Source organism: Oryzias latipes, chromosome 16 (assembly GCF_053564925.1).
Source record: "Oryzias latipes strain Hd-rR chromosome 16, Olatipes_Hd-rR_3.1".
Taxonomy (NCBI): Eukaryota; Metazoa; Chordata; class Actinopteri; order Beloniformes; family Adrianichthyidae; genus Oryzias; species Oryzias latipes.
Window position 1 is genome coordinate 31643815 of NC_136252.1, and position 20636 is coordinate 31664450.

The following is a 20636-nucleotide window of genomic DNA, read 5'->3' on the forward strand; positions in this document are numbered from 1 at the left end:
AAAACATTATCCAAATTTTTTGGTTTATTCTATAAAATTCAACACATGCTCCCATCAGACGCTTTGCTAACATTGTATAGATCCCTGTTTGAGCCTCACCTAAATTACTGTAACATTACATGGAATAACACACATTCTACCTACACCGCAAAACTTCAGATTACACAAAAGAAAGCCATAAGAGCAAAAGACCTGGTCAATGCCAAATTCTCCAACGGATCCACTCATCCATAGATTCAGCCTCCTAAAGTTACCGGAACTGAAAACATTTCATAGCGCATGCACAATATACAGTGTTGTTAATAAATTAAACAGCCGTTTGTGTGACCTCTTACCACTTTTTTCACCCACTCATCACAATGAAACCAGGAGAAAGCATATGCTATAAGGAAAAAACAGAAAGTTACAATTTACTAGCTTCTCTGTCTGTGCTAGAGGTCCATAAATTTGGAATATTTTAGACACTGACATCAAACAGTTTACTACAATATATGTGTTTAAAAGGAAACTGAAATTGCAATTATTGTCACCATACTGTACATAAAGTTGCTGTGACATTTAGATGGCCACACGCCTGAATTTATGTTGTTCAAACTCATGTCTTATTGTCCAACACTTTCCACTAATATTACCATCAAATTCTCATTTTATTGTTGTACTTTATTTATTATTATATTTTGTTTCCACCACTCATCTTTTATACTTTTACGCTTGACTAAATGCTGGAGCCCCTAATAAGAAACATCTGCTTCGGGGATGTCCATTTTTTCCGCGTTCTGTATCGTGAGGTGATTTGTTACATGTGACACATTGTGGAAAAATAAACTAAACTTAACCTAAACTATAGGACACCTTTATAGACCTTAATAGATTTTTTTTAATGTGTTTTTTGTTTTTTTTTTATATATTCTAAATAAACTTGTTTCCATTCCATTCCATCCTTAACAAAGCAATTTAGCAAGTCATTTATAACCTAATAACTAACAGTCATGATTTGTTGACTGGTTGGAACGGTTAGTTATTTTAAAATACTACCTCAGAGTATATTTTGTTGTGAAAATAACTTTAGCCATGGAAATTTTTCACTTTTTTTTTTTTTACGTTTTGCTAAACTGTATTTCTGAAAACAAACAAAAAATCTAAAACGACTGATTGACACATGAAGATGAAACACACAAGCATGGAATGTAAAAGGAAGTTATGTGTTTGTAATGCTGCACCAAATCTAGGGCTTCCTGAATAGCACCTGCTACTCATCACTACCCAGAATGCACCACCACCTCAGTTTCCCTCTCTGTTTGAGTGCAGATTTAGCCTGCAGGAATGAACTACTGGTACTTTAAAGTTCCTTAAAAGTCTTCTTTGTGGCTCATATGAAGTATTTCATAACTAACTATTTAACCAGGCTGTCTGATATGATCTAGACACCCATGGCATGAAATAAAAGTTCATGCCTCATGATTTGAGGTCTTTAAAAAAGGATGGTGGCGCCGCCATGTGGCCATTTGACATTGAAACTTCATCTCACACTTTTTAAAAGAAAAAGAAAAATTTATTCCACAAAAATTTTTCTCTTTGTACACCATTTAACCAATATATAATATTTCATGTTATAAATTACACAAACAAATAAAAAAAAACCATATTCGCACCCACTTGCTTTTTACATTTGTCAAAAAATGAAGGAAATAATTTATTTGAAAATGTGGCCTCATCCAGAACTGCGTACGAGTGAGTTCTGCACTGAAACATGTCAGATGGAGTTAGTGTTCCATGTTTGGATGGCCGTGAGAACATGTTTGGTGTCAATGTCTGAGCAGACCTCAGTGATCAGCGTCCGTCGAAACAGTTTGGTCTGATGAAGAGCTCCCTCAGAGGCTACTGAAGCTGGTAGGCCCCCCAGAACGTGTTTTCTTTTTCATTGTGGCCGGTGACCTTCAGACTGATGCTGTCGTTCACTGCCAGCACAATGATCCTGCCCATCCACACCAAGCCCCCCGCCGAAGGCCGAGCCTCGGCCAGGACCCTCAGCTTTTTCCAAGGACTGGCGTTTCTGATCAGAATCACTGATCTGTTTTGACAATTATCATCCTTCCTGAAGGTGACCTGGGCGTAGACGAAATAGTGGCTTTTCCTCGTGCTGTAGATGGAGTTGTTGAGCAGGGAGAGCGTGGAGAAGTCGCTTTTGAGGTTTTCTTCCCAAAAGGATCCATCCAGAGCTGCAAGACATAATGCATTCAGTCAGTTGCTTGAAACAAAAAACCCAAACTTTTTTTTGGTGAGGGCATCATTCAATCTTTAAAGACCCACTCTGACCGTCTTGTAGTTTGTATTTTTTTTAAAAATCTATTATTATTATTCAATTTTAAGCCAAAGTTTTAAAACCTGCGTTGTTTCTTAGGTCATAGTTTCTGCAGAGCTCATTATAAATATACTTCTCAGTTGTGGGGGAGACTGTTGGCGAGGAGCAACCCCAGCCTCCGTTCCCCTCTTTGTTGTTGAGAACTCGGAGCAGGAAGCTTGTGGCCCGGCCAGCGTATTGTCTATGCCGCACAGTAGCTCTCTATAAACCTTTTAGACTGCGCCTGATTTACATCGATTTGAATAAATGCTCATAAATGTAAATTTAGTCTAAAGTTTCTAAACCCTTGTGCTATCCAATGGGGTCAACGTGTTCTCCCTACCATGACAAAGGTGGATAAAGGTGAAGAGGATTTCATGTAATCCATGGAAACCAGTGAAGATCACAAATTGAATAAAAAAGGTTCAGCGCACAGTCTAGTGGGTCTAGATGACCCAACTCCCAATGTCAAAGTGCCTAGGATAGCACAAGGGTTAATAGATGTCCTCCGCCATCAGAAAAATCCTACAAAAAACATGTTTTTCATTTTCATCTCTAAGTTTCTAACACAAACCCTTCCAAAAGTACGGAACCCATGATCTGACATGGGTAAAGAAAAATATATATATTTCCACGAATTCACGTGATAAGTCATTTATAATGTAAGCAATACTAGGATTTACAGCAGATACCGTCACATTTCTGTCTGTGAATATTTCATGAAAAGGCATGAAAGACACGCAGGATGTTTACAGATCGGATTTAATTATTAGAAAAAGCTCTACAAAAGCATCGGTGATCACGTCTTCATGTCTGGGTTCATTCACATCCCTGGTAAGCACAGCGTCCTGCCGCAAATGCCGCTGTCCACCGCTACTCCTGTGTCTCTGTGACCCACATTAATTCAAGAAGGGAAAAATAAAAGCAAGAATCAAACTAAGAGATCTATTTATTATTGTCTCAATGGAAATAAGAAAATGATGCCTGAGCTTGCTGCTTCCCCATCCCGCAGTGGCTCTCCATCTGCCCGGATACCGGCATGACAAGCAAAAAAGCTCCAACTGGCGTTGGAGTGAGCTATTCCCACCCGCGTGCGAGCTCCACCCAGCGAGCTATGCCCAATCGCATTGACCTTTGGCCGGCCGCGGAGCTCATTTGCTTCTCATGACGGAACTAGGGCAGCTAGCTGGCCGGCAGACGGACAGCCGCTGCGGTTTGGGGTGTTGTACTTTAGGGTCGATCAGGAATAATAATATTCAGAATGTGCTGAGGCAATTTGTCTTTTATTAACATTCTTGTGAGCAGTCACTTCACATCTGAAGGCTAAATGCTGCATACATATCCCATCATGCATCACACATATACCATAATGCATCTCGACCAATCAACGTGTCGCTGTAACTGAGGTACATTCAAATACACAGGATAAATGTATATCATAATAGTATTATTTCGTGGGAAAGAATTAATTATTTCGTGGGAACAAAATATTATTTCGTGGGAAGGAATTTTTTTTTTTTTTTTTTTTTACCCATGTCAGATCACGGACTCCATACAAAAGCCTGTTCTGCAGGGAGTGGAAGTAACATCAATTCTTCATTTTCTTCAACGAAACCACAACATAAGTATTATTGTTTTGAAACATTTATTTCACAAAGAAAAAGTCTTTTCCTCTTTAAAGAGGCCACTTTAAGCATCTTTAGTGTAAATGAGCTGTTCACTGATACCTGAATAGGGAAAGAGGTTGAAAAAAAGGGAATTTTACAGTTCAGGTTTTTTAACAGCGTCACCGGATCTTCTCAAAAGAATTAATAGAGACTGCAGTCGTTTATAGCATCATCACCCGCATTTGCTGCTGTCTCTGAAGCCCACATGGCGGCTCTGATCATGGTTTGTTGCGGCTTTAGGAACCCACTTCACACAGGAAGAAGGAAGCGTGGGGGGAGCGACAGAGCATGCAGCTGGAAACATGACACGGCTGTTTTATATGCTTTTGTTTGTTTAATTCAGCGTGGATGTAGGAAACAGCAATCAAAGGCGAGAGCTGTTTGACGGGACTTTTTCAAAAGTGCATTCTGCGCTCAGCATGAGGATTTCTCGCCAAAGAGATGCTTTCTTCTCTAAAATGGGCAGTTTTCTTCAAATTAAAGGAAGTTTTTCTGTCAGTGTGACCTGGGTCCTTTTGTTTTTTGCCTTTAAACATTGTTGTACTGAACACAGGCGGACAAATACAAGTCAGAAGTGTCATTTTAGAAATAGCTTTTCTTTGTTGCACTGAAATCCTTAGAATGCCTTATTTTTTCTTTAAATAGTTGACATATTTCAGGCTTAAAAAACGAGTAGGAGTAGCTTGTTATTTACTTGCTGTTGCAGCCACTTCCTGATCCTCAGCTACTCACCTAAAGGCTTCCTACGTGTCTTAAAATGACTTTCAGTTTCTCCCAAAATAAGTGGGAGAAACTTATTTTCTCCCACTATGTGCAACGTACACCTGTGGGTGTCGCAGCGGTTTGCAGGCTGCAGAAACATCTCAGCAGAGTTCATCCTGCTGCTGTCATTGGAGAGCAACTGACTGAAAAGGGGTCCAAACTCATCAATGATAAGGATTCATATGAAGCTGTATTACACAAAGAATAATTCCTTTTAGGTGATTTTATGTAAAACCTAAATCATTGTGTGTGGGGCTTTAAAAACACACACACACACACACTATTGTAGTGGTGGATAAAGAACAGAGGAAAGCCGTTGTGGTGGATGTGGCAGTGCCAAGTGATGGGAACATCAGGAAGAAGGAACATGAGAAACTGGAGAAGTACCAGGGACTCGGAGAAGAACTGGAGAAAGCCTGGAAAGTGAAGGTGACAGTGGTGCCTGTGGTAATTGGAGCACTCGGGGCAGTAACATATATATATATATATATATCTATATATATATATATATATATATATGTCCTCTACCAGAGGCCTGGGAGCTTGAGGGTCCTGCAGTATCTCAGCTGTTCCTGTTCTTTTCTGGACTGAGAGGTCTGAGGTCTTCCAGGTATCTCTGGTAGAGGACCCGTGTTTGGAGGAGAAACCACCCGCGGAGGGTGAGAGGGGCGTTTTTTATATATATATATATATATATATATATATATATATATATATATATATATATATATATATATATATATATATATATATATATATATATATATATATATATGCATATATATATATATATGCATATATATATATGCATATATATATATGCATATATATGCATATATATATATGCATATATATATATATATGCATATATATATATATATATATATATATATATATATATATATATATATATATATATATATATATATGCACATTTTTTTAATTAAAATGTTATTTCCCCTTTAACCATTTGTCAGCAGTGTTTAGCATTGACAAAAAAAAAACTTTAGATATTGTGCTAAAAAATCAACCATTTTTACATTAAAGTGATATTGATAATGATGAAAGTTACAGAAGTTAGTCTGGTTACATTTATATATAAGAGAAAACTATTAAAAAATAATAATATTAATGAATGAGGCTGAAAAAATAAAAAATAAAAAATTACAGAACTTCTAAAGCGGGAAGTTTGTACAAACAAAACATTTTAATTTGGAATTCTAAATGGCATGGTCAATTTTACAATCTTAGTATGCAATTGCAATAACTTTTGGTTAAAATTGCTTCCCAGTCAGACTTTACAACTGAGTAAATGTTAAAAATTCCCCCACATTTTAAAGATAGAACTAAATTTTCCACATATCTGTAGTTGCAGCTTGCTGGTAAAAAGTTAGGAAACATTAGGCGGAACAATATTGAAAAGTTTGAGCTCATTGGGAGAGGATGGGTCTCTTTTTCATGTTTTTCAGGTGTGTTGATGACGTTTCAGGATTTTAGGGGACCCAGTCTCAAAGCAAGCAGACTGCATATACGGCAAGCAAAAACGATCAATGTGTGCAAAGTGAACAAAAGTTAAAAAATAAAATAAGCCATGTAAAAAAGCAATGTGTACCCTCATGCTTTCCATACCCACATTGTTGAACTGATTACATTGACAGGTGACTTTTTAGTAATATCAAACTTTAACTCAAGGTGGCAGTCTTTCCCTTATCTAGTTTCCACAACATGCATTATTTTACTTCTTACTTGAGTAGTTTTATAATTCTACACAAAATGTTAACTGTTGTTAGAAAATATAAAGTTTGCTGTAGAAGCATGGTTGAGTGGGTGGAGCCTTTAACTGCGTAATGATTGGGTTTGCACCAATCCTTTAAAAGTGTTCACACTCTTTGTTTTTAGTTTTTATTACATCCAATAGGAAAGTTTGAGAAGTCTGCGTGGAGAGAAAAAAACAATAAACTGACTTACATGGAGTCACTTCGATGAATGACAGCGACCTTCCTGAAATGAACAGAGATCATATATTTATTTACTGATGTGTTCACCTCAGGTACATTTACAGTTATGATTTTGTTCTTGTCGTGAAGGACTTCCAAAGTTGTGTGGTTAAAAAAAAAAAAAGAACAAATTACCTGGTGCCTTTAAATGTTCTTGAATGCCATCATCTAAAAAACAAACAAACAAAACATATGAAGCTCAGTCTGATCCATGGAATCGTTACACATTTACTTTATTGTGAAAGTTTTGAAAAACTTACCTGCTGGACTGATGCTCACCGGCTTTACTCCATACACGCCGTCCTAAAGAGCAAAAATAAAAACAAACAATGCTTTTCAAACTTTTTTATCAAGCTTTAACACATTATCCCAGTTTATAATACGTGAATGTCTAAGTTAGTAAAAATAAGAGAATAAACCCGTTATGAAAGTTTTCAAACAAACTTTTATTCTTGATGTTTTTAGGATAATGTGCTTTGGTTCAGATTAACTCTTCCTCTCAGATAAAATGTTTTGTATTTCGAGGCAAACTAATTTAAGCCCTTTCAAAAAAAAAAGTCATTTTAAAATATAGTTGTTACTGTTTTGTATTTGTGTTTTCCACTACCTTCTGACCATTTCAAAATCTTTTTTTAGAATCTGGTTTTTGGGACAACAAAGACACTAAAAGACAAAACCCGATCTGAAATCCTGCTGCATTCAAAGCTTGATCCAAACATTAGTTACAGAGAGTGAATGCTGCGAGCAAAGCTGAGAAAACCAGAATTAATAACAAAGTTCTGCTAGAGGATATTGGCTAAAATGTCAGTAATGAAGCAGGATGTTGTGCCAATATCATGTGTTTTTAGATTAACAAACCTTTCATTGACCCAGAAGATTTTTAGCCTGCTATAGCCACCCGAACTACAAATCATGATTCTACCTCTAAAAATGTCCAAATACTTAGCTTACTGAAACTGACAAGATATCAGATCACCTACATGAAAAAACATTCCTTAATACAAGTGACTCTGGTAACAAAATATTGGTAGAAATGTCTCTTTTTATAAATGCTAAGTTTGAAATCAACAAACAATGAAAATAGAATTCATAACAGAGCAGTTAGCACTAATGTTACTACTTTCATAAAAAGCTCCTTTGAGACTTTTAGTCTCATTTTGCAGACATAAAAAGCAGCAACATCAAACAAACACAACAAAACAAAAAAACGGTTTGCCATTAAACAAAAGGCAGCAAAGAATTGAATTTCACAGCTTTGTTTTTTTTTAATGCACTGTGTTATAGATGTAAATAACTTTACTTTCAAAGTGCATGAAAGTTAAGAAGTTACACAAATTCTAGCATATGGGGATGCTAACCTCTGCTGACTTTGGCTTGAGTGTAGTGAGAAAGGCACCCATGGTCACCATGGAAACGGTGAGGAGGCCACACCACACCTGCAGCAGCAGGTACTTGTGACTCGTCCGCGACTGTTCCTCCATTCTGTCGGGCAGACACAGAGACATGGATCAGGTCATTATTGAGGATCAGCTCACAATTACATCTTCACACATGTTATTAAATGTTCATGAACTGCATCACTGAAGTCATTTGTTGGAGGCTGCGGGTTATTCTTCATTAAACCATTGTTTTTCTTATGGTGACAGCTTTATTTTGCAGTGTTAAATCTGCTTTCAGCACCATCTCTGCTGAAAAAAGTTTCTCACAATATCACAAATTGTGTGGAGATCCACAGCGATGCAACAAAAACATCCCATATTGTAATTTATTCTTTTTCAAGAGGCCAAAAGTACCTGACAAAATGTATCTTTCTGCAGAAACCTGACAGTGGCGCACTGTGGGTAAATTCCATTGAAAGACAGTGGATGTTAGCTTCTCTCATCTCTTCTGATGAAGTGCATTTTCTCACATGAAACACTAGGGAGTGTGATCTGTTTATCCAACTCAGCCTGCATGGACAAACAATGATTGAAAGGACTGATCTAAATGCTGCTATTTTACATGTGATGTTTTTTTCCCCCCCAAACATTTACTTTATCAGGTGTGATCTGAAAAGTTGGATGAGACAAAATTCAGCCCTGAAGTCGAGTCAATCCCCACATATTCAGCTCGGGAAACAAGTCGCCGCCAGCGAGGACCAGACACTCCGCTTGAATCCACAGACGTTCGTGGCACTGTTCACATTTGATCGATGTAAGTGATGTGATCAACTTTTCTCACATCTAACTGAAACAAAAAGCTTCATGCCAAAATCTAACAAAGCATTAAAATGACTCCAGTCAGAGCTTAAAATAAGCATCACCATGTTTTCTGGTTTTAGTTTGAATCTCAACAAAACCCTTTAACCCTTGTGATATCCTATAGGGGCCAGATGACCCGATCCTTGCATTGACGTGTTAAACCTAGCATGACACAGGTGGATAAAGGTGAAGAGGATTTCCTGTTATCCATGGAACCCAGTGAAGATCACAAATCATTGAAGAAACATGGTTTAGCACACTGTCTTGTGAGGTCTAGATGACCCCACTCCCAATCCAAGTGCCTAGGATAGTACAAAGGTTAAAGCTGCAGAGTCTTCCATCCAAAGTCCGTGTTCAGCTGATGATGGTAAATGGTAAATGGCGTATACTTGTATAGCGCCTTTCTTCCTACAAGGACAAAGCGCTTTACAGTCACAGACCCATTCACCCAGTCACACACACATTCACTCACACATTCACACACTGATGGCAGCTCCGCTGCCAAACACAGGCGCCTGCCTACCACCAGAGGCAAGGTGGGGTTCAGTGTCTTGCCCAAGGACACTTCGACTCATGGGCGTGCAAGGCGGGAATCGAACCTGCAATCTTACGATCATGGGTCGACCGCCCTACCGCTGCACCACGGCCGCCCCAACCGCCCCATGATATGACCCTGGACTCCCAGGAATGCTAGTACCAGCAATGCTAGCATTTTCTGTGCAAATGTGACTATGTTTACTACTGGTCTGACCTCAAAAGGCTGCCATGTACCCACTAATCTTATAAGTGGTTGGTAGAAAGGAACCAGATCACACACTGAACAGGAGTTTGTGGCCTTTTTGGAGCAGCCTAGTTGCATGCACTGTACATGCACCCTCACCGTACCTCTGCTGCTGTTCTGGAATCTGACGTCAGCGGGAGTTTTCAGCGCTGCAGGGTCAGAGATATTAACCATGATCTGGTTGTTCACTTAAGCTCAACCGTCAGTCCAATTCTGAAACTGGGCTGTCACAGTCACGACAGTTCTAACTGTACTGAACATGCTGCAGTGCTTTACCGAGAAGGATGGTCAAAGGGCAGGGATGCCCAGTTTAGACAATTCTGTTTAGTTTAGCAATTACCAATTGTTTTCTATGACTTCATGTTCTTTATGATTTCATGTTTATTATACAATTACCGGTATGAAGCCAATTGAAACGACCACTGTTGTAATATTGGGCTATATGAACAAAATTGAATTGAATTGAATTTACATTCCAACTGCACAGTCGAACATGTTAGAACCAACAGGTCTGCTTTTAGCTTCGTCTGTCCTATGAATTAACCTATGAACTAAAGTTTAAACCGAAATCCCCTTCATGACACATCTCAGAAATCAATGAAAACTAGAATTTCTCTTTTCAAAAAAGATGAGCCACAAAAGCCAAAAAATGACAAACACTTTCTTTATCTCTGGGATTTTAGAATGCCATCAGCAGACAAACCTTAACCCAACAAACAGATCCAAGTCAGCTCCAACCAATGGCAGACAAATCAGACTTCTGAAGTGAACTCACCGTGTGTGTGCTGCACGCTCAGTGTCCACAGACATCTGCTCCTTCTGTCTGTGAGTGATGCCGACAGGGCTGACAGGGTTTTCCCTTTTACACCAGCACAGATGCGAGGTTCGTTTTTTTTTTTCCTGTTCTCTACAGACAGAGTTGTGGTTGAGGAGGAGGGCAGCGGCGATGTAGGTGGCTCCGCTTCTAGACAAACACTTTGCATTAAGACAAACCTTTAAGCAAAGAGAGAACAAAGTTATTGGTTCAATCGTCAAATCGAAATACCTGTTTTCTGTAGTTTAACATACAAAAAGTAGCTGGCTTCAATTTTCCTCATTGGAAAGTGTCACCACTAAACACTCGAGAGGTTAAGTGTGAAAAGATGTGGCCACGAAAAAAGAACTAAAGTCAGTGGTGCAGCCCCTCTCTGACAAATAAATGTTTGTCGTGGGTGGTTTGTGTTTTCCCACGATTGTAGGTCACAATGGAACACACAAACATGTCAGGGTTTTTTTTCTCTTACACTAAGATCTTATCTGCACGGATCTAAAGAGGGATAGTGAAAGACACTATGTAACACATCCCTCATGCGGTCATCTCACTTTGTTCAAGAAAATCCTGAATGTTTGCATGCAAGAGCACAGGCATGAGGCTACACACTGACACGTGTGTGGTGGCTTCTTCTGTCGTTGAAATGGGACATCACCCTCCGACTGGAGTTTATTTGAGAACACGATGAGTGTGATTGAGAGCTTTAACATTTTAAAGTTCAGCCACTTCTTTCTTATCAAACTTCCCCAACCCGACACATCTGATAGCATCGCATTGGGAACTTAAATATCAAATGATTACCAACTAAGTTCTTACTTGTTGGCCCAATTTTTTATAGCACCTTAACATACAACCACAGCTAAAACAAAGTGTTCATTTAGCAATAAAAAAAAACATTAAAATAAGTAGATTAAAACACAATATCTGAATATAAACCAAAAGCAAAATATGATCTAATGGCGTGTCAAATTCTTGATTATGAAATAGATTGAAAGACACATTTTAAAGTCCTAACATCGTTTGATTGATTATAAAAGTGTTCCCCGTGGTCTTTTACTTGTGATTTTTAGCAAAAAGTTGTCTTTTTCTAGGACATAGTTTCTGCAGAGCAGCAGTAATTCATAAGAAATTGACCCCTGAGTTTGGGGCGCGACTTATGCCACAGAGCAACCCAACCCCCTTCCTTCCTGTTACCTAGAGTTCTCTGTTTCTATGCTCTCCCGTTAGCTTACATCCCCTCACATCCCCAACGTAATATTACCGGTGAAACTAAAATGGCGAGTTGGAGATATCCAGCTGTACAGTTTTGAGCCAGATTCTATCTCAGACAAGGAAAATTGAAACGTACATGGATCTAGAAATTGATGCATCAGAATGGAGCAGAGCAGGGAGCAGTGTTTTTTCTACATCACAAATACAGTCTATTTAAATGGCTTCTTTTCCTGCTCCTTATTTACAAAATTTATATAAAGAAATACTCAGAAATGCAATTTTAAGATTAATTTTCTGTGTTAAATGTGTCCTCCCTCAACAAAAAATGCCTTCAAGAACAAGTTAAAAAATACCAAAATCCTAATTTTCAATGGAGTGGGTCTAAAAAAATGAAAAGTTTAAATGTTTGTCAAACATAAAAAGATGAAATGGTGCTTAAATTGAGTGCATGAAAACTTAAAGATTCCTACAGGACCTCAAAACCACCAGGAGAAGCTGATCAGAGTCTCCGAGCTGCAGGAGAGGGATGCTCAGAGGGGTACAGAAGGGAGCAAGATCATTTAAGATTTATAAAATCATATACCATACTTAACTCTAAAATTCACAGAGGAAGGGAGCATGGAATGGAGAGATGAAGGATCAACTGGGGTGGAGGGTCATAGGAACTGCTTGGACAAAATGCCATCATTTGTGCTCCCTGGTCATAAAACCTTAAAAGAGAGTGGTGAGAGTGCTCTTTTCAGGAACATATCTCTGACTGTTGCCACAATCATAAAGTCATGAAGTGTTTTCCTGTTTTCCTGGAGTGCAGAACAAAGAAGTACAAAGAAAAAAGAAGCTGCCCTAAAACTGAGCCCTGTGGAGCTCCATAAGTCATAGAAGCTGGGAAAGATTTTTAACCCTTCTGGTGTCCTAGGCACTTTAACATTGGGAGTTGGGTCATCTGAACCTTTTTTCTTCAATGATTTGTGATCTTCACTGGTGTCCATGGATTACATGAAATCTTTCCACCTTTATCCACCTTTGTCATGGTAGGGAGAACACGTTAATGCAAGGGTGGGGTCATCTAAGATAGTACAAGGGTTAAACTTGATTCTGTTATCCAGAGAAGGTCTGAAACCAGGCAAAATCCCCAGTAGGTCATAATGACATCCAACAAAAATCTTTTATGTGATTTAGTTTTTGTTATCCATCCCCCCATTTTCTCCAACTTATCTAGAGCTGGGTCGCTGCCAGTACCATATAAAAATGTGGATTGTGGTGCTTTGTAGTGGGCTCCAGATTAGAACGAGTGACAGTTGAGATGTATAGCAATACATATCGTATCATCAGACTCTTGCCGATACACACCCCTAACTTAAACTTCCCCACTTGAGGGAGGCAGGGCAAGGCAAGGCAAGTTTATTTGTATAGCACAATTCGTACACAAAGTAATTCAAGGTGCTTCACAAAACAGAAAAATGCATTAAAATCACAATACATCATAGAAATAATCAACGTAAAATTTACTTTAAAAGAAAAGAAAAAATTTGAAAATTGATTTAAAAATAAAGGAAGGAAAGGAAAGAAAAGTGCAGATAGGACCTTTCAGTCATATACATGGCTAAACAGAAATGTTTTAAGTCTAGATTTGAACATGAACACAGAAGAGGCCTGTCTTACGACTTCAGGGAGGCTGTTCCAGATTTTAGCTGCAGAATATTGAAACGCTGATTCCCCTTGTTTAGTTCTGACTCTGGGAATCAACAGGAGGCCGGCCCCTGAGGTCCCCCCTGAGGAGGAGCTTCCAACCTACCTGGAGAGGGCAAACCCCCTTTACTGGTCAAGAACCATGGTAACTTGGGAGGTTTTATTCTCATTTCAGCTGCTTCACACTCAACTGAAACTGCACACTGAAGATACTGGCTAGAGGAAGCAAACAGATTAAAGTCATATGCAAAAAGCAGAGAAAAAATCCTGCCGTTTCCAAACCAGACTCTCTCCAGTACTTGACTATTCTTAGAAATTCTGTCCTTACATAATAATAAGAGAACCAGAGTCCAGCAAGCACTGGGAGTAAATCTGATTAACAGCCACGAACACTAACATAGCTCCTGCTTTGGTTGTACAGATACCGGGGGTCCCGGACTCCATATTCCCAGAGCATCTTCCACAGAATACTATGAGGGACAAGATTGAATGCCTTCTCCAAATGCACAAAGGACTTGTAGACTGGATGGGCGAACTCCTATGAACCCTCAAAAAATCTGTATGGTGTAGTGCTGATAAGCTTTACCTCAATCGGGACAAACACTAAACCTGTTTAGTCTCTTTCTGGGTCACGGGGCTGCTGGAGCTTATCTCGGCCACTCGTGGGCGAAGGCAGGGGACATCCCGGACAGGTCGCCAGTCTGTTGCTGGGCCACGATCACACAACCATGCACACTCATATTCACACCTATGGATAGTTTAGAGTAACCTATTAACCTATGAGCCATGTTTTTGGGTGGTGGGAGGAAGCAGGAGTCCCCGAAGAAAACCCACACATGCACGGGGAGAACATGCAAACTCCACACAGAAAGGTCCCCCATTGGTTATTCTGGTTCAGGTCCCCCAGCCGGGACTTAAACCAGGGGCCTTCTTGCTGTGAGGCAAGAGTGCTAACCACTGTGCCTCCACACACCTAATTAACATATTTATTTTGTTTAAAACGGGTAATTTCATGCAGACTTAATGTAACACATGACAACTGTAAAATACAGTTAACAGACCACAAAACAAAAATATATATCAGGCGAGCCCGGCAGGGCAGTTGATCTTTGGTGGGAAATTCCACAGTAAGTTTTCTTTTTCATGTTTTGAAGTGTAGAACTCAAAAAAACTATTTTTGTGATGATTTTGTTTGCATTTTCTTGTTATGAATTTTCAGGAGTTACCATGGTGCCAGTATGTGAGGTGCTCACATGATTCACATATACAGCAGCCATTTGGTGAGTTTTCTGGCTTGTTTACGGCTTTAAATTCATTTTCTGAAATCTAATCTGTCCTGCATTAACAAACATTATAATTCATTTAATGAAGGCCAGTTCACAATTGAAGGTTATTTAAAAAACGTTCCATCCTCAGACAGATTTATTAAATGATGGTTTTGTCTAATTCACCCCAGATAACTCAAATTTGTGAACAACAGATTACACTGAAGAGTTTTCTGTGTGATCCTAGTTAAGAACAAGCACGTTTTTTTTAAAAACAACAAAAAGAGATAGTATTAATAATAGCTATGACCTTTCTTGTCATTTGAGAAACCACTCTCTGGTCCTTTAGAAACCCATCCAGCATCACATTCAGTCCACAGACAGTGATGTTTGTTTGCTCACAGAGAAACCCAAAGGGACAAATTTCTGTGTCAGTCCTACACATTCGTGAACCTCAGTTCCCCCAGGTAATTCCCCTCGTTTGAAGTGTGCGAGACATCCTAAAACAGGTGAGACTATGAAGGTAGTGGGTAGAATCCTGCACTGACCCACATGTGAATCTTGTGCATAAAAATGCCACTTGTGGGTTCCATTATGAACACAAGTAGCATGAGATGGGAAGATTTTGATAATGGACATTTGGTTTTTCGTTTCGGTTTAAGGCATTTAAGACTATTAGAGGTTACAAGACCTTTTACAATATTTTTTTGCCTGAAAACATAATATGAATGCTGTAAAGAGTTATGATGAAGAAGAAGAAAGAGGCATCAAGTGCCCGCTTCTAAACTTTCATTTACAGTTTGAAAATATAGGAATTTCCAGAAACTCAAAAAGTTCTATAAAAAATGTATTATATTCAAATTGTACTTCAAAATCTTGGTCGTTTTTTTTACTTGTCTCTTCTTTGTTTTAAAGTTCTAGGGTCAGTTTGTTTTACTTACTCTTGATGAAAGTGATGATGGAAGTGATGTTCCTCTTACTTGAGTATCACTTTTGACTCTGAGCATAAATAGCAGCACAGCTCCATATCATCCAGACCAACAAAATTGGAAAAGCATAGAAAGAGTTCCTGCCTCCTGGTCTGGAGGTTTAAAAATTTCACCAGGTTCAGGTTCGTTATAGAAGCTATGGAGAAATCTAATGAGAACTTGTATTGTCATCAACTAGTTTCTCTGCATCACTCTGAGAAAAGGAATAATGTTTCAAACAAGATGCCACAGATAATACAAACTCACAAGTACTGATCAAAAGGTAAAATTTCAAGAAAATCCTTGCACCGTAATCTATCATTACGGGCGGCTGTGGTGCAGCGGTAGGGCGGTCGACCCATGATCGTAAGGTTGCAGGTTCAATTCCCGCCTTGATCGCCCATGAGTCGAAGTGTCCTTGGGCAAGACACTGAACCCCACCTTGCCTCTGGTGGTAGGCGGGCACCTGTGTTTGGCAGGGGAGCGGCCACTAGTGTGTGACTGTGTGCGTGACTGGGTGAATGGGTCGGTGACTGTAAAAGCACTTTGTCCTTGTAGGTAGAAAAGCGCTATATATGTATACGCCATTTACCATTTACCATCACTATCTCTAAAAGTCTAAACGGTCTGACCTGCAGACAACTTCACCCCAACTTCTTCTCCTGCAATGATAACAGCTCACTACAAACTGCAGACGTTACAGCACACAGAACTCCAGAAACTCTGTTAAAACCCGGATGGCTTTCAATCTGACAGCAGGAGAAGGAGTACAGACCCTGGACATTTTACATAATATGGCCCTTCTCATTCAACATCACATCCATATCTGTTACTCAGTTCAGCTCAGACGAGGACACTGACTTTAGTCACTTTACTGTAATACTAATACACATTTTTTTAAGTAAAAATAAATAGCATAAAATAAATAAATTATTATAGATGATTAAAGCAGAAGTCTTTTTTATTAATATTTAAAGGAACTCCACTTTCTTACTCAAAATGTGATTTAAATTCATGAATTCTGGTGATTATCAATGTATGTCATTTGTAAAAACAATTTCTTGAAAAATGCACTTTATATAGATTTTTTGTAATGACAAAGAATATGCACATCTTTTTCACACAATATCTGGATAGGTTATAAGAATTTCTGAAATAACGGTACGTCTGATTACATAATTAATATTTACTTGGTCTTTGTCATTTGATTTGTTGATACTTGTGAAGTTTTTAATGACTTGAATTTGAGTTAGTAAAGTATGAATAACTAATTAGAAGTTAAGTACCAGATAATAATAATTCATGTAATGAAAATAAAAATTTAAAAGGCAAGTAAAGCAAAATAGGGATAGGATTATATAAATTTGCCTCCTCCCACTTCCTTTAAAGCAACAATTAAACTTATGTGGATGTATATGTATTTTCTAATAAATGTCATTATGTCATTAGACATATAGATAGATGGATATGTATTTCTGTTGCTTGTCTTCATTATTTTTATTCTTTGTTAGATACAGATTATTCCAAACACTTCAGTTGAATCCAATTTTGGAGTAAAAAAAGATGGAAACATGATCAAGGCTTTTATAGTTTTAACACCAACATTTAGTTTCATTTACAGTTGGTTTTACGTAAACATTAACTCTATGGACTGTAATGTTCTGCAAACCCTACCAAGTGCAAAGAATTGGGACCAAGTAGAGCCATGGGGTACACCTTGACTGACTTTGCTGACCTTAAAATATTTTCTAAAATGGGGCAAACTGAGTTACAGAGGTAGATTAGGTGACCTCTCATCAGAGGATTTCAGGTTCGGGGAGCCTTTGGGCCTTAATCAAGCTAGAAAAGTGGTTATCATAGTAAAATCTGTTCACCAATTAAGTTACAAAGTAAAAGTTGATTTTTTTCCCCCCCACTGTTTACAGAATCTTTCGTTTTTGGTGAGGGGGACATATATGTGGAAAACTCTCATTTTTAATCATTGTAAAAAGAAAATGGATTTTTGTGCCAGAGAAGGTTGGCAGGACTCCGGATTTTTTAATTCAATTCAATTCAGTTTTATTTATACACCCCAATATTACAACACAGTTGTCTCAACGGGCTTCCCTAATTGTACAAAACATAAAATCAGTTATAAAATACAGTAGCTGATTGCTAAACTAGAGTAAAGAGACTAAGCTAAACCTGCCCTTAGAGCAGGAGTTGGTATCCTGCAGCTCCGGAGCCGCATGCGGCTCTTGCATCCCGGTGCTGCGGCTCTCTGTGGTTTTGCAAAATAACTATTCTGTTCTAAGATTGTCGTCGTGCCTTTAACACCGTCGGGAATGTTTGACCGGGCAGGAGGAAGATAGCAGCATGAACGCGTGTCTGCGGCTGTGGACGAGTTTACCGTGAATATGTCATGAGAAATCATGAAAACAGCAAAGTCTCAAATGTGGCGAAACATTCTAGAATAAACACGCAGCTTTTGCCCAAAAACATCCTGATTGAGATAAGAAAAAAAGTTATTTGTTGACAAAAATCTATTGGAGAAGCGATTTGCTAGTTCATTACATCATATTTGCTTATTTTGTTGCCTCTCGGGAAATAGTTCTCATCTGAACTCATTAAATGTCTGAGGATACAAAAAACAGTGTTGCGGCTCCATGTTTTTTCATTTCTGTGGGAAACTGATCCAAATGGCTCTTTGAGTGGTAAAGGTTGGCGACCCCTGTCTTAGACCTTCCTTCTTGGTAAGGAAAAACTCCTAAAAAAAAAAAAAATCTTCTTCCACTAATGTTGTTGGAGTTTATCTTTGTTTTAAGAGTAAATCAGACAAAATAAATGACAGCACTCTTTGGTTCAGAGAGCCTCAGGAATTGCAGTCTGAAGGAGGAAGTGAAAGTCGTGTCTTTGGACCTGCATTTAGAGTCAGCGACAGTGGAGGAGTCCCTCGGTCCATTTCCATTTCACTTTTCAGTTTTAGGTTTCACGCTGAATGGGACATTCCCCATAGCAGCTCTCTGCTTTCCTGGATTATTTACACACACAAAATGACACACACCCACATCTCCAGCATGAAAAACAAACCGGTGGGCAGAAAGGTGCTCTCCCCTTTTGAACCACAAAAGCTTCCTTTATATCCATCTGCAGGTATGAAATGTTTGAGATATTTTCACGTCTCTGGCTGAGACTGAACACTATCACTGCAGTTTTTGTGCTTAAAAGTTCATACTTTGAGAGTCAGCTGTTGTTGTTGTTGTGTCTCACACTTCTGCTTTTGTGGCCTGTAAGCAAACGATAACCTTCTAAAGCACATCTCTGCAGGGTATTTCAAGCTGGGGTTATTTTGTTTGCACTGAAATGTACCTACAAGGACATTTATGAATAAATCTGGCATAGAGACAATCAAATGTTTATTTCAACAATCAGGTGAAACCAAACAAGTCTGGTTGCATACTCAGTACAGACAATTTAAAAAATAGAGATTGTGTTCTTCTGTCTCTGCGTATTTCTTTATTCAAATCATTGTTAAACGGGAGCAGACAAAAATGCCATAGGAAAAAGCTTGTACTAGTTGTTATATACAAATTAAAATCAGCGGGCCATAAGTTCACTGCTCCGCTCCATTCTGATGCATCCACTTGCTGACGAATAGTTCCATTAATGTCTTCATTTCCTTGTCTGAGCTGGAATCGGACTCAAAACTCTACGGATGGAGAGCTCCAATAGTGCTCGCCAATTTGTCGCACTGCTGATGTTAGGTTAGGTTTGTGAGAGAGTGTGTACAAAGGGGTTAGTGGGATATCAGCGCATGCTTAGGCCACGCTAACAGCCCCGCCCATAATTTAGAGGAGAATTTCTAAAGAACTTCTGCAGAATCTATGTCTTAGAAAATTACAGGTTTTTTATTTTGGCAAAAAAAAACTGCATCATCATATTTAAAAGACCACTGGGAACACATTTCCAACAGATCAAAAGATGATTGGAGTTGGACTTTAATGAGGAAAATCAGAAAATAACACAAGCACAAAATCCAGACATTTTTGTTATCTGACAGGCCGTCTAAATTTGGTAGCATTTTTTTTTCAGAGATGTCAAGTTTTATTCTGAAATAAACGATTTCCAAACATTTTTCATCCTCTTTGGCTGTGCTTTTACCCTGATCTAAGGACTTCTAACTTGTAATCAGCACAGATGCTCCAATAGACTATGACTATGTCAGCTACTTAACATCAGCAAGCCATGCACTCCTTGGATGTCGGCATCAAACCCTCTGCTGGATTGGCCTGTTTTGTCTGTTGTTTCAAAACTCAAACCAGGATCCCATCCATGACTTTGTACTTGCTCTTATGTAGCCATAACTCTGTCTCTCAGTGCTTTCTTCGGACCAGAAATTTCCAACCATTGGTAGGATTTCCTGCCATCAGCTCCATGGCTTGTCCTCCCGTCTTTGCTGCCAGAGATCTTCACCAGCACATCTCAGTAAAGATGGATCTTTGTTTTGGAGTCAAGAAAATATGTGATCGGTAGAAATGAAGAGGTGAAAACTCATTGATGTTATTCTTTTCCCTCTTCTCTGCTTTTGATATTCAGGGTCAGGGTTTGCGTTGACGAGACCAACGCCACACATCCGCTGTTGTAACTGTGGACATTTCACTTTCAGTGTGAAAGAAAAAACAGGCCAAACAAAGGTGTGAAATCCACACCAATCAGGACGAGGATTTTTCAGGTCTGAAGTGCACTTAAGGGAGATTTACGGGGATCGTTTTTCAGGAGAGAAGATCCTAAAAACACCACAGTGGAAGTTAAGGTAAAGCTAAAACCTGACCTCAAAGTTCAGGATGCATCAAGTAGCAAATGATGGATGAAGAGAACCCAACGAGCCCAACGGGTCTCTGCCGTGGGACAGAATCTTGTCTAA

At 38.8% G+C, this 20636-nt stretch overlaps 1 protein-coding gene across 1 annotated transcript; it reads right to left on the reverse strand.

The window, feature by feature from the left end:
- Positions 1 to 744: 744 nt before the first annotated feature.
- lta (lymphotoxin alpha (TNF superfamily, member 1)) lies at positions 745 to 11582 on the reverse strand. The gene is made up of 6 exons (XM_023964268.2): positions 10564 to 11582; positions 8126 to 8249; positions 7028 to 7070; positions 6903 to 6935; positions 6739 to 6771; positions 745 to 2219 (listed from the first exon to the last, which is right to left on the reverse strand). Exons 1-6 carry the CDS (start codon positions 10596 to 10598, stop codon positions 1879 to 1881), a joined length of 609 nt encoding a protein of 202 aa, XP_023820036.1. The 5' UTR covers positions 10599 to 11582; the 3' UTR covers positions 745 to 1878.
- Positions 11583 to 20636: the final 9054 nt, after the last annotated feature.